The sequence below is a fragment of the Tachysurus fulvidraco genome, chromosome 5 (assembly GCF_022655615.1).
Source record: "Tachysurus fulvidraco isolate hzauxx_2018 chromosome 5, HZAU_PFXX_2.0, whole genome shotgun sequence".
Lineage (NCBI taxonomy): Eukaryota > Metazoa > Chordata > Actinopteri > Siluriformes > Bagridae > Tachysurus > Tachysurus fulvidraco.
The window spans coordinates 9,226,800-9,242,145 of NC_062522.1; the positions used below are offsets into that span (position 1 = coordinate 9,226,800).

The window sequence follows — 15,346 nt, forward strand, 5'->3', positions numbered from 1 at the left end:
CGTTGTACATGAATTTAATGACACTTGGGTGTAGCATTTACGCCTTGATGGCATCAAAATATTTAAATATACTGGTACATGGCATCGATTCAAAATCCCCAGTCATTCTTTGTGCCAGAAAATTCCTAGGTTGAATCTCTCTTCCTCACTGGGAGCAACATATGCTCATGAAATGATAATCCTGACCGTGTTTCGTGTAGCAGCAGGACCGCGTTCCTCTTTGATAGGTGCATGTCAATGGCTTCATTAAAGATATTTAGGACGACGCGACTGTTTTGAATATTCACAATTGGTGTGGATTGACTTGCGTGTGGTGATGTCAGGATGATAAAGTGACAGGCGGTATGTTGAACATGCTTGGCACTGCTTCAAAGCAACAGGCGCAGCATCTGTGGCTTCAAACTTCCTGTCCTTTACGTTCCCTTTGTTTACCTCTCATGTGTGATGACATCATTTACTCCAGCTGTCCCCTTTCATCCTTTGAACCTGAGACCCTCGTCTTTCTCTGGAGCTTTGATTAAATTCATTGCCTTCTATAATCTTTATTTTGGTTGAGTAACAGCTCTTTACTGGGGAAGCTGTAGGCAGTAGGTCACCCTTCTTACAGAGCGTTTATGTTTTCTCTACTCTTTTTTATGATCAATCTGTCCTTTCCTTCACCCTCTGTGCCTAGCCTTGTACGTGATAAGAAAGGCAATGAATAATCGTCCTCTTTCTCTCGACTTCTTTGCTTCTCCATATAAGCTCATACAAGCAGACGTACACACACTTTCAATGAAAATGTGAATTTTGTGTGACCCAGTTTCTGGGTAACATGCCTTAGAGGGAAAACCGGATAAGCTGTTATGAGCAAAACCATAATCTGTTGTGACCGTGGATTTAAATGAGCAAAAACGAATTCTTTTAAAGGGTCCTTGTTCGATCCTGAGTGGAGACGGCTGTCCACAGAGCTTTTTGCCTGTTCTTCCTGAGTTCCTGTGGGTTTTTTTCAGGTTCTCTGGTTTCTGGTTTGGATTGCCACTTGGTGTAAATGTGTGAGTGTGGGAATATATGTGGGAATGATGGCCTGAGATGGACTGGCGTTCCATCCAAGGTGTAAATCACACCTTACATCCTGTTTTCCCTGGATAAGTTCCAGATCTACTACAAGGCTGAAAAAGATAAAGTGCTTTATAAAGTTTAATTAATAAATGAAATAAATGCATGTATATATTTCATACAAAACAGGGCTATCATTAACTACAAAGACAGCAGCAAGGATTTTTATTTAGTACAAGGTCAAACACTCTCACTGCCATGGCCTGAGCATGATTCCTGAGCAAGGAGCTATACCAGCCACTGAGTGGTTAAGTGCTGTTCTCAAGCCTGGACAAAATAGAGGGTTATGTCTGGAAGGGCATCCGATGTAAAGCCTGTTGCAAATCATGATATGTGGATTGTATGGTCCTCTGTTATGACCCTAAACAGGTAGCAGCCAACGGACGATGACATCAACAACACAAAGTTTATTTAGTGCAAGACTTTTTATGTCTTCACAAACACTGGACGATCATCTTTTAACAAGACTAAAGTAGACAATGACTTTAGATTCATTGTTTCTAAAATACAGAAAAAAGTACAGCCTCTACAAATATGCACAACCCCTACCTTTGGATTTAAGTGCTGGAAGTGGTAGCTCAGTGGTTAAAGTGTTGGACTACTGACCAGAAGCTTGGAGGTTAAATTCCAGGTACACCAAGCTGCTGCTCTTGTGCAAGGTGAGCAAGGCCCTTAAAACATAATTGCTGTGTAAACGTGAGCCAATCTGGATAAGGCCAGAGCTGTAAATATCTGCCAAATGCCATAAATGTGCTAACAGTGATACTGGGCAATTATTCCGTACAATATTATACGTGTTTTCTATATAGTGCTCCTAATACTATGCAATTCAAAATCCAAGACTGGGACTAGTTGTGACTCAATGGTTAAGGTTTGTGTTATTGATCAGCAAGTCTGGGGTTCACACCCCAGTACCTCCAAGCTGCCTTTGCAGAGATCTTGAGCAAAGCCCTTACTCTTTCTGCTACAGGGTGTTGTATCACAGCTTCCCAACAAGATAGGTTTCACTGTGCTATACAGTATGTAACAAATAAAGGCTTCTTCTTCTTCTTCTTCTTCTTCCTCTTATTATTATTATTATTATTATTATTATTATTATTATTATTATTATTATTATTAGTAGTAGTAGTAGTAGTAGTAGTAGTAGTAGTAGTAGTAATAGTAGTAGTAGTAGTAGTAGTATTTAAACATGCATTTCAGAATGGAAGTTAATTTTTTTCTTTGTAACAGAATGAGGGTATCCAGACTTACAAGAAATCTAAACTTACAAGAAAATTGACAAATAGTTGTAAACATTTTCAAATAAAAAAGTTCTTCTCTGGTCCCACAGCAAAACCCTCAGTGTTTTATTTATTCATATAGTTTTCGTTTATTTGACACACTGGAAGCTGATTCAGCGCTAGGTAATCGACTGCATAGCACGGTACAGTAAATACCCTTCATCAGTCACTGCTCCTGCTCAAGACATATGTTCGGAGATGATAAGTAAATAAACATTACCTACAATCATTCAAATGTAATTGCGTTGCAGCCAATATTGACGGATCATTATCGGTTTGGCCAAACACGTACCTCACATTCTTGTATTATCAATTACAGAGAGGATCTCTTCTAATTTCAGACTCACTTCCGAAACAATTTACAGAACACCAGTCCCTCAATGATGCCTTGACCTCTGACGTTGTGAGACCAACGATTAAAGCTTTTCAGCACATGAATCAATTCAGTTTTTAATTAAATTCATTTGTATTGAAATTGTATGTATTTATTTGTATACTTGTATTTTTTTAATGAAAAAAATTTTTTTGAAATTAGGATACTATTGATCTCTAACATCTAAACCTAAAGAACAAGCCGGAGGCGATGGTGGAAAGGAAAAACTCCCTGAGATGATATGAGAAATAAAAGAGAGGAGCCAGACAAAGAAGGGAAACTCATCCATACATTGGACGGTAAATGATGTAAATGTAAATAATGTCTGTTCTATGAGTTTGTAGTTGAATGGAAGTGTGTAACCAAGAGCTCCTGAATTCACCTTGAGGGCTCCAAGTTGAGTGTGAGGAGTCACAATACACTGTGGCACCGTGAACAAATACAGTATGTGTCAAAAAGTGAGGCATGTAAGTGTGATCAATAATAATCCGATTCAACAGACAAACCTGAAGTGATGGTGGAATGTCAGGTTAACATGGCAATGCAAATGAAATCAAAATGAAGGCAAAAATAAGGCTTGCATGAATGTTCATTGTTCATTCATAGTTGACTCATTAATTGAAAACATAATTGAGTAGTACGTTTTCGAAACGTCTGACTATGTGGTAGCTTTTTGGTTAAGGTGTTGGTCCAGCAAGAGGTTGTGAGTTTAATTCCCAGCTTCACCAAGTGTTTTCTACTGGGCCCTTAACCCTTTATACTAAATTACATCAAATTGCTAATTTTTTATTAAAGCAACAACAACAAAATTCTACATTAATAAAAAAAATTCAACAATAATAATTCTTCTATCTCTTTGTAGTCTTACACAGCTCATTTCTAGTTTGATCACTGCGGGTTCACAGGGCCCCCAAGACACTTTTTATAAAAGTACTTAAAAATTCTAGGGACATGCATCCAGGAAGAAATTGTTTGCAAAAACAAACAAACAAACAAACAAACAAAAAATAACATTCATTACTAGTAAATTTAGACATTTAATTAATTATTTAATTGTTTTTGTTTGTTTGTTTGTTTGTTTGTATGTTTGTTTATGTTTGTTTATTTGTTTCCATTAAATGATTTGTTTTTATTTATTTGATGTGTACTTTTTTGTTTGCTTAATTTAATACTATTATCTAACAAAAGCTACAATTATCTAACAAATAACAATCCTTTTATGAAATAAAGTTTCATTTTAAATTTTAATTCATTGTTGCACTTTACTTAAATTGCCTAGGTAAATTAAGCTATCACTACTGTTTAATGTTTGGTTAAGGACAATGACCAACTCCTTATATTTATACTTTGGAACTCGTACTTATATCTTGGCACTGTTTTTCCGTGGCAATTTTGAAACAATTATAAAGCACATTAGCAGCTAACTAGACCCCTTAATGAACAAATCAATTTGAAAAACTTTTACTGATGATGACTAAGTCACATCGTTGTGGCAGAATGCCAAATTAGAAGCGTTAACAGAGCATTATTTTAGCAGTTAACAAGCTAACACTATCAATCAAATTTGTGCCAAGTAAATTAGATCTTAAAAACGGGATGTCTCTCGTTCACATTCACATACTACTCATTGACACTACGATAAGCGTTAGCCTGGTAGTTAGATCTCCTCAGTGCAAGTTTGATACAGATGATTGGAGAGGATGCACAAGATATTTTTGCATTAGCTGACACTACAACCAGCCTTCAAGTTTTAAATAATGAACCTTTTAATGATGAAAAACATAACATTCAATGAATAGGAAGGCCTACATGAATATGCTATAATCTACATCACCAGACAATGATTTATCGAGAATAGTAATCAAGTAAAGTTTCTAATGCCACCCCAGACTTAAATCTTGTTCAGTTCACAAAAATATATTGATCCGCTATCTTTTTTCTCTTACTGCTCTTTTTTTCACTAACCCAACCAGTCGATAAATCCCCACAGCAGAAGCTAGAATGAGAGCCTTTATTTAGTCACCTACACATAACAGCACAGTGAAATTCTTTCTTCACATGTCCCAACTTTGGTGGTTGGTGTCAGAGCACAGAGTCAGCCATGATACAGTGTCCCTGGAACAGTAAGAGTTACTGTAACAGCCTTGCTCAAGGGCCCAACAGAGGCATTTTGGCAGTGCTGGGGCTTGAACCCTGATCTTCCTATCAACAACCCTGAGATTTAACCACTTGAGCCACCATTGTTTTAGTAGCCAGTTGGATAGTCTATTGAACCCTAGGGCAGAAGCAAAAACAAAAACAAAAAAGAACAGAGAAATCAACTCTCAGAAATGTACCATGGAATGATAAAATCTCACAAAAACACCAGAGATGGTGAATAATGGAGATCAGGTGAGTTTGATCGAAGTAAATCAATGCCACTGTGGGTTTGTGGTAGTTTCAGGACTAGCGGTAGACTCAGATGTGACTATGACAGGAGAGGCATACAATATATAACCTGCAGTCCAACGTAAAAACCCAGATAACACAAGATCATTGAACAATTGATAGCTGTAGCAGAAACCAGTTCATTGAAAAAGTTTGACAGAGTCTGCAAGGTCAAAACAGATGATATACAGTATGGCATTGTGTTGCATCACACACATTGTGGCCATTTATCTTCAGCATTCGACGCATTGTGTGTTAATTACAGTCAAAACCTGATGCTAAGCATTTCTGTCCATAAGCAGCACGTCCAGGCTTAGCTAAAAGTGTGTGGGTGGTGTTCTATTTTGCTGTTCAGTCTATGGCATCTTGTTCCAGATAGTGTCCTCGCAGGACTGGATTAAATTAAAGAAAGTTCACGATGTACTCAAAGTAGATAAACAAGCAGTTGACAGTAAATGTGTTTCTTAATACATCCAACACTCAGTGTTCATTTGACCATGTGTGCAGCAGAACGAAGGGCTCATATTTCCTTTTCTACACTGAGAAGGAATAAAAGTGAGGCATAGCTGGGAGCAACTCTAAAAGTTGGCAATCTCTACTTTCAATCTAGTTTCGAGAAGATTATTACTGCTCACTGACCTGCCCCACAGGCACTTTAGTATCCCAGAGCCACTGAGATCTGCTTTAAGAGCTTAGGCATTTGCAGATAGTGTACAGTAAATCACTGCTGTGTAGGGAGTGCAGAAGGCTGCAGAGTTTCTTTCCATAAGCAAAGGGTATTGCAACACAAGCAAACGATTCAATCTAAATGCAGCTGACCAGAGAACAGAATAAGAAAAATTAGAGAGAGAGAGAGAGAGAGAGAGAGAGAGAGAGAAAGAGTGAGAGAGAGAATAGATAGATAGATAGATAGATAGATAGATAGATAGATAGATAGATAGATAGATAGATAGATAGATAGATAGATAGATAGATAGATAGATAGATAGATAGATAGGTAAATAAATAAATAAATAAAAACAAAATTACAAACAAACACACCCATAAAAATGTTAATGATGAATATATAACTAAGCATTTATAAATACTTATAATTGTTTTTGCAAAAGTAAAAACCAAACAAACAAACAAACAAAAAAACAGTAGAACATTCAGTAACAGAAACAACTAAAGCAATTACAGTTAGTACCAGACCAAGAAGTAACCAAGTGTTACAATCCGTGAAACACAAAATCAATAACGGGATAAGAAAATGATAACAAAATGAACAAAAACACAACTATATTTAAAAGTGCTAAATAACACAGTTGAGCTGAGTGCTTTCAAGCTATACAGAGTGCTTCATAACTGGCCAGGAAATAAAACCAGATTTTTACAATATCAGTGCATACTCGAGGGCTTTCTAGCATGATCCAGTCAATAAAATGAGCTTGATAGTGTCCATTCCCCAAGGTATCAACACACACATATATACTGTAGATAGATAGATAGATAGATAGATAGATAGATAGATAGATAGATAGATAGATAGATAGATAGATAGATAGATAGATAGATAGATAGATAGATAGATAGATAGTGGTATACAAGCTGGTAAAAAGGGCAATCTGACCGTTACACTACAAGTTGCATCACACACACTGAGGCAATTCAACACACCGTCACCAGCAATAAATCTGAGGGTGGAAAGATAAACTGAATCCAAAGGCCTGAGGGTGGTTACTGAACATGACCATAAACAGACACAGAGGTTCCTTCTACTGTGCAGAGGGGAAGCGAGTAACGAGTTTCAGTAAAGGGAAACAAAATGTTGCTTCAGATAATTATTAAGGTTCAGGTCCAGCCTTCGATGTACGTAAATCTGAACCCGAGCATAGTAATAAATGACATTAAAATGACCATAAATAATATGAGTGCCACTTCTTTAGAGTGCCACTTCTTCTTTATTTTTTTATCTTTAATGTTCATTTCTATGAAAATGAACATTAAAGATAAAAAAATAATAATACTAGCGATTGTGAAAAGAACCGATGCAGAATAAAGTGATAGAGTGATGGAGCGATGGAGTGAGGTAATCTTCATGTATATTCATTGTGTATAATACTCATGTTTAGTGATCATCTAAATTAAAGCTTTAGGAGAAAAAGAGGAGAGCAAGATTTCTACAGAAATACAATACAAAGCAGACAGCTGAGTGCTGAAAGTACTATATTATAATTCAATAAATATTCTAGGATTATTTATTCTATAAATAATCTCTAAGATTACACTGGTAGAAATAAAAACAAATTAGAAATGATCCCAGATAAAAAAAGATTAGGTATCTACTATTTTATTATTTAACCTTATTAAAGCACAATGTGTTATGACGCAATTGTGCACACTTTTTTGGCAAAAACAACAGACTCCAGTAAATATATCATTGAAATGTATTTTAACAATAAACTTTGAGGTTAAATAAAATAATGAATAGCAATTTATCACAAAGGATCGTCAGCAATCATTTAAAGCATCTCGACCTAATAAACAGAGAATTAACATTTTAAAACATCTTAAAGAGTCATTTTAAATAGATGAAGTTAGGCATGGAGATTAAATTCTGTGCAGATATTTCATCCTTTATTAAAAACAAAACAAAACAAAAAAAAAACAGAAAAAAAAAAAACAGATTTTCTGAAGAAACACCTTTTAATTCCCCAAAATCACGAATGAAAACTTGGTGTATAAAACTTGGCTTAAGTTATATTCATATCAGTAAACAAAATGAAGCCCACAGTGATTCATATGAATGAACAAAAATTCCGAACCAAGGCTGAAAAGTTTTAATGTAACTTCATGGAGATGAGATGAATTTTCAACACATCAGAGCATGCAACTGATTTCATCAAGAATTTAGTCAAGAATTGTCAATACCTCCGATTAATGCATCTGTAACTACTTTGTTACTTTCTAAACAGTATTTATAGTAAATTTCATCAGCTGGGGAAGTTAATTAACATGGTAAATGATGTTAGTTAAGTAAAGTTTAATGTAAAGCACTAGCTCATGTGTAACATTTCTGCTTTGTTTGCTCTATGACAAAGCAGTAGATATCTGGGGAAAATGTTCTTCTCCCATTCTCATTCATTCATTCTCACAAGCTTAAGTTTCTTATAAAACATCTGCTCAGAGGAGGTCTGAGCAGACAGCACATATGGAGGTGACTATATACTGTATATATTTATATATAAAGTCTCTTATTATGCACTTAATATTGGTTGCGTCTTTACGTGTCTGTCGGCACAGGGGATCGATGTATGTCACTTTGCATTACGACTGATGCAGATGTCAATAATACTGCAGTGGCTAATGTACCGCCGTCCTTATGACGTATAAAAACACCATTAATATCCTGTATCTAAATAATAAATGATCAAGCAAGCCTAATGTTTATGATATTTGTGAGTGGTGCTAGATTTGTGTAACGATTACTTCTGAAGGCACAAGATGCACATTTGTGCAGGCTCTGCTGTGGATGAGGATAATACTGAGCATAAAAAAGAGAGATAAAAAATGTGTGTTCCTGTCTCCAAATAGGAAGCTATCAGAACCCACAAAACTGTTATACAATACACTCCAGAGGACTGATGATTGGCTGAAAATGCATTTTCTTTTCAATTTGTTATCATTGCTACTTGTCAACAGTACAGAATCAGATGCAGTCTGACATATATAGCTGAGAGCATTATTTTTCTTTTTCTTTTTTATTATTCGTAAGTGCTTAGAAATGACTGCCTTAGTGGTTGGTACGTGAGATTTTTCGTAAATAATAAGGGTATTTACAATATTAGCTCACATAATTTAGCCTCCTGATGATTTGAAGTACTAATGATATGCACATAACACCGAAAGTGGCCTCAGATTAGAGTGGCATTTATAAACATTTTATTGGGCTTCAGTACTGTACATACTGTATAGCCAGACTGGTTAGATTATAGCTAGAGCAACTGTTGTTGTCATTGTAGTTGTTGTCATAGCTGTATCCTTGCATCATATGTGCATTACAGGTTGTGGAGAATAGCATCTTCCAAATAAATTACAGGGGTTTTGAATGGAATTAAACACACAAAGAAAAAAAAATTACAAAGAAAAAAAAATTACGCAAACAAATTCACATAAAATATTTTGGATATTAAAGACCAAAGACTTAAAACTAAATATAATTACACTATCTACCATTTTTATTTTATTATATTTGATGATTTATGACAAGTTTGGTCTGTATGGATTCTCCAGCATGTTTCTCCTTCCCAAACACATGGTGTGTGGTTTCCTGTCATGGTTTTCAGGGTGTATTCCCACCTCTTGTGGCCCCAGAAAAGACTCTACATCTACCACAACCATTATTATTTTTTTATTTCATCTGGATTTCTTCCTTATGTCTTACAAGAAGGTGTACACCTAAAAAGTGTATTGGTTAAATGTCAATCCTTTGCTCATTTGCCGTTATCTGGCAGTGAATTGTGGCATATTCCTTCTCAGGGAGGAACGGAGCTGACAGGAAATGATCTTTAGAGGACTGAATGCTTAGCAATAATTGGTCAACCATATGGCCAAAAGTATGTGGTCATTTAACCATCACATATGTTTGTAGTTCTTCTTCCAAACAACCGCAACAAAGTTGACAGCACGCAATTGGACAGAATGTCATTGTATGCTTTAATAATTACAATTTTCTTTCGAAGATGCCTAAACCTGTTCAAGCATGACAATGCCCCTGTGCACAAAGCAAGCTCCATAAGGACGATTTTCATCAAGGATGAAGTAGAAGCACCTGCACAAAGCCCTGACCTCAACCCCATCTGAAATGCTGACTGAGCACCAAACTTCCTCACCCACCATCAGTGCCTGACCTCAGTAATGCTCTTGTATCTAAATGAACACAAATCCCCACTGTAATGCTGCGCAATCTAGAGAAAAAGAGTTCCCAGTAAAGCTTATTAACAGTAAACTGGCTCTAAATCTAGAGTTTTATAGTCATGTGTTCACAAAACTTTAGCTACACAGTGTCCATATCTGTAGCTAACTACTTATCTTGTTCCATGTACATGACAAGCCATACTATTATAGGAAATAATAAGCAACACCCTGAACACCCCTTGTTTATACACTAGTAATCTGACAACACAAATTTTGTCTACATTGAAGAATGTTGTGTGTGTTAATAAGATCTATTCATAGTAAATGAAATCAAGTGTGTGAAGCAGATGGAGTTCTAAGGGCAGGTAGGAGAATTATATTCCCTAATTATATTTTATATAACATTTCTTTCTGTTTCATTGGGATAATTTTAAAAGGCATGATGAATTTATAAGATGATTTTACCATTAATATTAATGGCATAGTCTGTTTCAAATCACCACACAGGATCTCTGTAGGATTTAGATCTGGGCTTTGACTTGGCCAAGCCAGAGTTTTTTCTGGAAAATGGTCATTCCAATTTTTACTGTTCAGCCAGTCTTTGGGGAACTCCTTGGTTTACTAGTATGTTTTTGTCATGTTGCAAGGTCCAGTTCCACTTCAATTTTTTAACAGATGGTCTCACATGTTCCTCAAGCACCTTCTGATACAATGTAGAATTCATAATAGATTCTATGACGATGAGCCGACCGGATCCTGCCGCAGTGAAGCATTCCCAAACCATAACAATTCCACCTCCATGTTTCACACTTGGTATGAGGTTCTTTTGCTGAAATGTATTTGGTTTACATCAAAAATCTTTCACCAGACTCATAAGCATCAACAATCTTCTTTTTTGAATGCCTCAGAGAACTCTTTGGATATTATTAAGGTGCACAGTCCTTGTCTCTTCCCCTGTCTAAAAACTGTTCCATTATTTACATACTAATTTATATTTTTAAAAAAAAGTTCTAATTTGCATGTTAGCGTGAGCTGAAATGAGCTGCTGCTGGAGAGAAGGACATAAAGACTAAGCTGCAGTGTGTCTGCTGTCGAGCTCACCCTCAGTCCCCAGTGGTGGTGGCCTGTGACGTCAGCGAGCCTGAACCAAAGACAACTATAGCAGTAGTTAGAGATGGACACTGAAAACTTACTTAACTGATTTGATCCTACTGAACAAATTCCAATTAATCGGATTGCTTCGATTCATTTGATTTACTGTCCAACAAGTCAAGAAACTTACATTCAGGGATTAATGGTGTCCTTGTGCAGCCTGATTTATATATTTGTTAGTAGCACATAGTACATTTTTATTTATTATGTTGCATTTACATGTGCATATTTAACTACAAGGACTCCCAACTGAAGCAGAAATAACCTGCAATTTAAGCATCAAGGTGGTAAATAAGCTGACAGCAAAACATGTTTAGCAAAACTATGTTTTCACTAATCGATCCAACGCAAGTACTAGATAATTGTGCAATTATATCCTAATTGGATATTGTGTCAGTACAATGGATGCTAGACAGCAGGCAGCAGCTCATCACAGTAGCAGGGCTGGTGGATCAACATGAGCTTTGGGTAATATCTGTGTGGGGTTTCTGTGCTTGTTCTTTTATGTGGATTTCCTCTGGGTTCTGAAATCCTCTGTCAGTATGTTGATTCTCTCCACCAAATTGTCCCAAGCATGAATGAGTGTGTAAATATATGTGTGCATGTATGCAATCAGCTTGCGATAGACCAGAGTCGAATTCAGAGTTTGTTCCCAAATCACTGCCTTGACACTGACCAGGATGATGTGACCTCTAAATACACTTGGTCTATATTCATACAGGAGAGATCGGTTTATTTTACTCTTGCAGAAAAATAAAGCAGGGCTCTCAAGTTTCGAAGACTGGCAAGAGTGACATCTCCAACCCCCCCCCAGCACCCCCCTCTCTCTGTGAGAGAGAGAGAGAGAGAGAGAGAGAGAGAGAGAGAGAGAGAGAGAGAGAGAGAGAGAAAGATTATGATTGGTGTTGTTTATTGTAAGTGTTTGTTGCCTTTTTGGACTCCTATATTGTAATGTTGCTCCCATATAAAACAGTTTGTCTCAAGCCCAGCCATTTTTAGGGTCATGATTGTTTCATGTTGAGGTTTTGTTCAAACCGACCATCGAAAATACCCTCACTAATGAATGTATTTTTTTTCATTGGTTGTTGCGTTAAATCTTACCCAGATATTGCTATTTTCTGATTGGCTATTGTGTAGCCTTTTTTTTGATTAGCTGATAAGTGTCAGGCTCGGCTAAGAACTCCAGGGGAGACGCGCTTGATTCCTGCCCGGTTCCATAGAGACAGCGGTGCGGACTGATACATTTTGGGCACTGCAGCTTATTAAATATATGATAAATAGTCAAAACGTTTTTCTGTGTGACTGTGACTCTCAATGCGTGACACTTGAAAGCCCTGTATAAAGTGATGTGATGTCTAATACTATTCACTGGTTGTTGTATCGCCAAACTGCGTACAACCTGCAGCAATCATCATTAAGGCCATGACGAACAACTCCATGTACGAGAATAAACTTCCATTGATTTCTCAGAAGGCATCAAGCATAACTGAAGAATGAGATTTATACCAATAGCTAGTAGAAATACATCAATCCTGGCATTGGAATAAAGGTTTGAACTGTGATTTTATACATTCTCTGTTTGTTATGTATGTTAAAATATTATGCCTCTTAATTAAACATAGTATTTAAAAATATAACATTTTCATTGAAAACATGTGCCAAAATATTTGATCCGTTCATGCCAGCGAGTCGATTCGGTCGACTCTCTGAAAAGAGTCGTTCAAAGAGAACCGATTCGTTCGCGACTCGCCCGTCAGCAGGAGCGGTCCGGCTGGGCGTCTCTCACCAAGCCACGCTCACTTATGGAGGCGAATGAAGCGTGCGCTGTCATTACTGTGACCTTACAGCCGCGCTCTCTTGTGGGATTATTCGCGTTTAAACTCGGACGGCTTTGTGCCGAGCCCGAAAGACGGTAAGTTTGTGCAGGCTTTAAGTTGCCACTCATCCCAGTGCTCTGTTTCTGGGCTTGGAGAAGTGTGTACATGTATGCGCAAAAGCTGATGCGCAAAAGAGCTTTAAAATGCTTAAATGTGATGCAGCTACTTGAATCATAATGCAGACTCATGAGTTAATCTCTTATTACATACAGTATCAGTATGCAGACTAAGTACTATAACATAATATAAATGTAATGATGCATTATAATTATTTTTTGCACCTCATAACTTTCAGGTTGCTGAGTAATTTTTGTAGAGTGCAGAGTGATGTGATATGGAGTGGACTTTGGATTGATGGACAGGATCTACTCTTGTGTGTCTGTCTGTAGGACCACATCTGACACCAGTCTGAGAGGACAATTTAATAAATGTTGCTTTACCGTCTGGCGGCTGTCGCCAGCTCTGCAGGACCTACGGACCTCCATGCTGCAGGTCTCTTCTCTGTGCCCAAATCAGCGCTTCCACCCTTGTTCCCGCACACCCCTCCTTGGCACTGTCTGTTAATGAGACTGGAGCTTTTACTGAATTCTCTGTCCATAGTGTTCTTCAAACGTCTGCATACGTATTACACATCACCACAGACTACAAGTGTCCCTTGGACGAATTCAGGAAGTGTGTATTAGTGGCCTCCTCTCCTTCCTCTACGAGGAAATAATCCAAATGTCGATCATTTCTCAGGACATCCCAAAACACTAATTCAGGACTTTTTTAAAAAAATAAAAAAATAAAAAATTATTCTTTCTAAATAAACAATCCAAATCCAGAAAAAAAAAACATCTTTTAAAGTGCATGCACAATGAGCTCAGACAGTTTTCAGTACCGTGCACTGTATGAGTACAAGCGAGAGCGAGGAGATGACATCTCTCTGCAGCCTGGAGATCTCCTTACTGTCAGCAAGCTAGCGGTTCTGACCCCAGAATACCAGGAGGGAGATGAGAAGAACCCGGCAGGCTGGCTCCATGGCACAAATGAACGCACTATGGAGAAAGGTGACTTCCCGGGGACTTTCGTGGAATACGTTGGGGTTGTGCATTTGGGCCTGCCTGCAGGAAAACCCTGGCCTAGACCTGTTCCCCCAACCCCTGGAGGACATCAGACACCTGTAGGACCTCAGCCACCGGGAGCCTGCATTTCAGGGGGTGAGTGTTTACAGGTGGTGTGTTTAGAAGTAGTGAATATTGTCGTTTTATTTAGTGACCAGTCAGTTGGGCAATTTTTTAAATAAACAAACAAATCTACATAATAAATGTATAGCTATTTAGCCATAGCTATTCAACTGGAAATATAATTAACTATAATGATGTACTTTTTACTAGAATCTATAACTACACGTATAACTGTAATATTTAGCTATAGCTATTTAGGAACTATAACTATAAAATAACAATATAATTACAACCAAAATGTAACTATAACAAAAGCAATATAACTATTCACCTATAACTATATAGGTATTTCTAAAACTATAGCTATAACAAAACTAATCATAGTTGCTTTTATCCCCCACCCCATCTAAAAAATAATAATTACTATAACTATAACTGTAAGATAACAACAATAACGTTATCGCTATATCGATAACTACTAAAATATAAATAATAAATAAAAAAAATCTACTATTAGTATATAGCTTTAACAGTAAGTATAAGTATAATGCTATAACAATAATTACAGCTATAACTACAGTATATAACTATAACAACTGTAAGTACAGTATAACTTTATAACTATAACTAAAACTACAGCTATAACAAAACTGATAATAGTTGCTAATATCCTCCATTATTGCAGTCATTACAAAAGAATAACTATTAATACTACTGTACTGTACTACAGCTATAATTGTATCTATAGCTAAAAACTTTTTAGTTATATGCTGAGTATTTCTACTGACTCCGCAATTGCAGTCATTAAAATAATATTGAAATCACAGACCACAGAGCACTCAGTCCCAAGATGGCTGCTAATTCTAAATGTGTGCCATACATGTCTCTAGACATCGAGGAGTTTGATCTACTTGTGTCATTTATGCTTTTCATTGATCTCAGTCCTCTTTTAGCAGGTAAGTATGACGCGCTTGAGCCCACCCAAAAAACGGACCTATATTGAATTATTGATCACAGGTGCATTGGGCTGATATGTTACACTGGGCCAGTTATTAACAAGTGCCAGTGATTCCC

The 15,346-nt window shown here is 36.9% G+C and overlaps 1 protein-coding gene across 2 annotated transcripts in view; it reads left to right on the top strand.

The window, feature by feature from the left end:
* The first annotated feature begins 12,986 nt into the window (after positions 1 to 12,986).
* pik3r3b (phosphoinositide-3-kinase, regulatory subunit 3b (gamma)) overlaps positions 12,987 to 15,346 on the top strand; it is a 218,511-nt gene continuing 216,151 nt past the window's right edge. The window contains exons 1-2 of one of the 2 annotated variants that reach the window (XM_047813326.1): positions 12,987 to 13,141; positions 13,402 to 14,305. In XM_047813326.1, coding sequence (XP_047669282.1) covers positions 13,963 to 14,305 — 343 coding nt within the window. In that variant the 5' untranslated portion in view covers positions 12,987 to 13,141; positions 13,402 to 13,962. The remainder of the gene's footprint in view (positions 13,142 to 13,401; positions 14,306 to 15,346) is intronic. The other variant, XM_047813327.1, reaches the window with a different exon arrangement.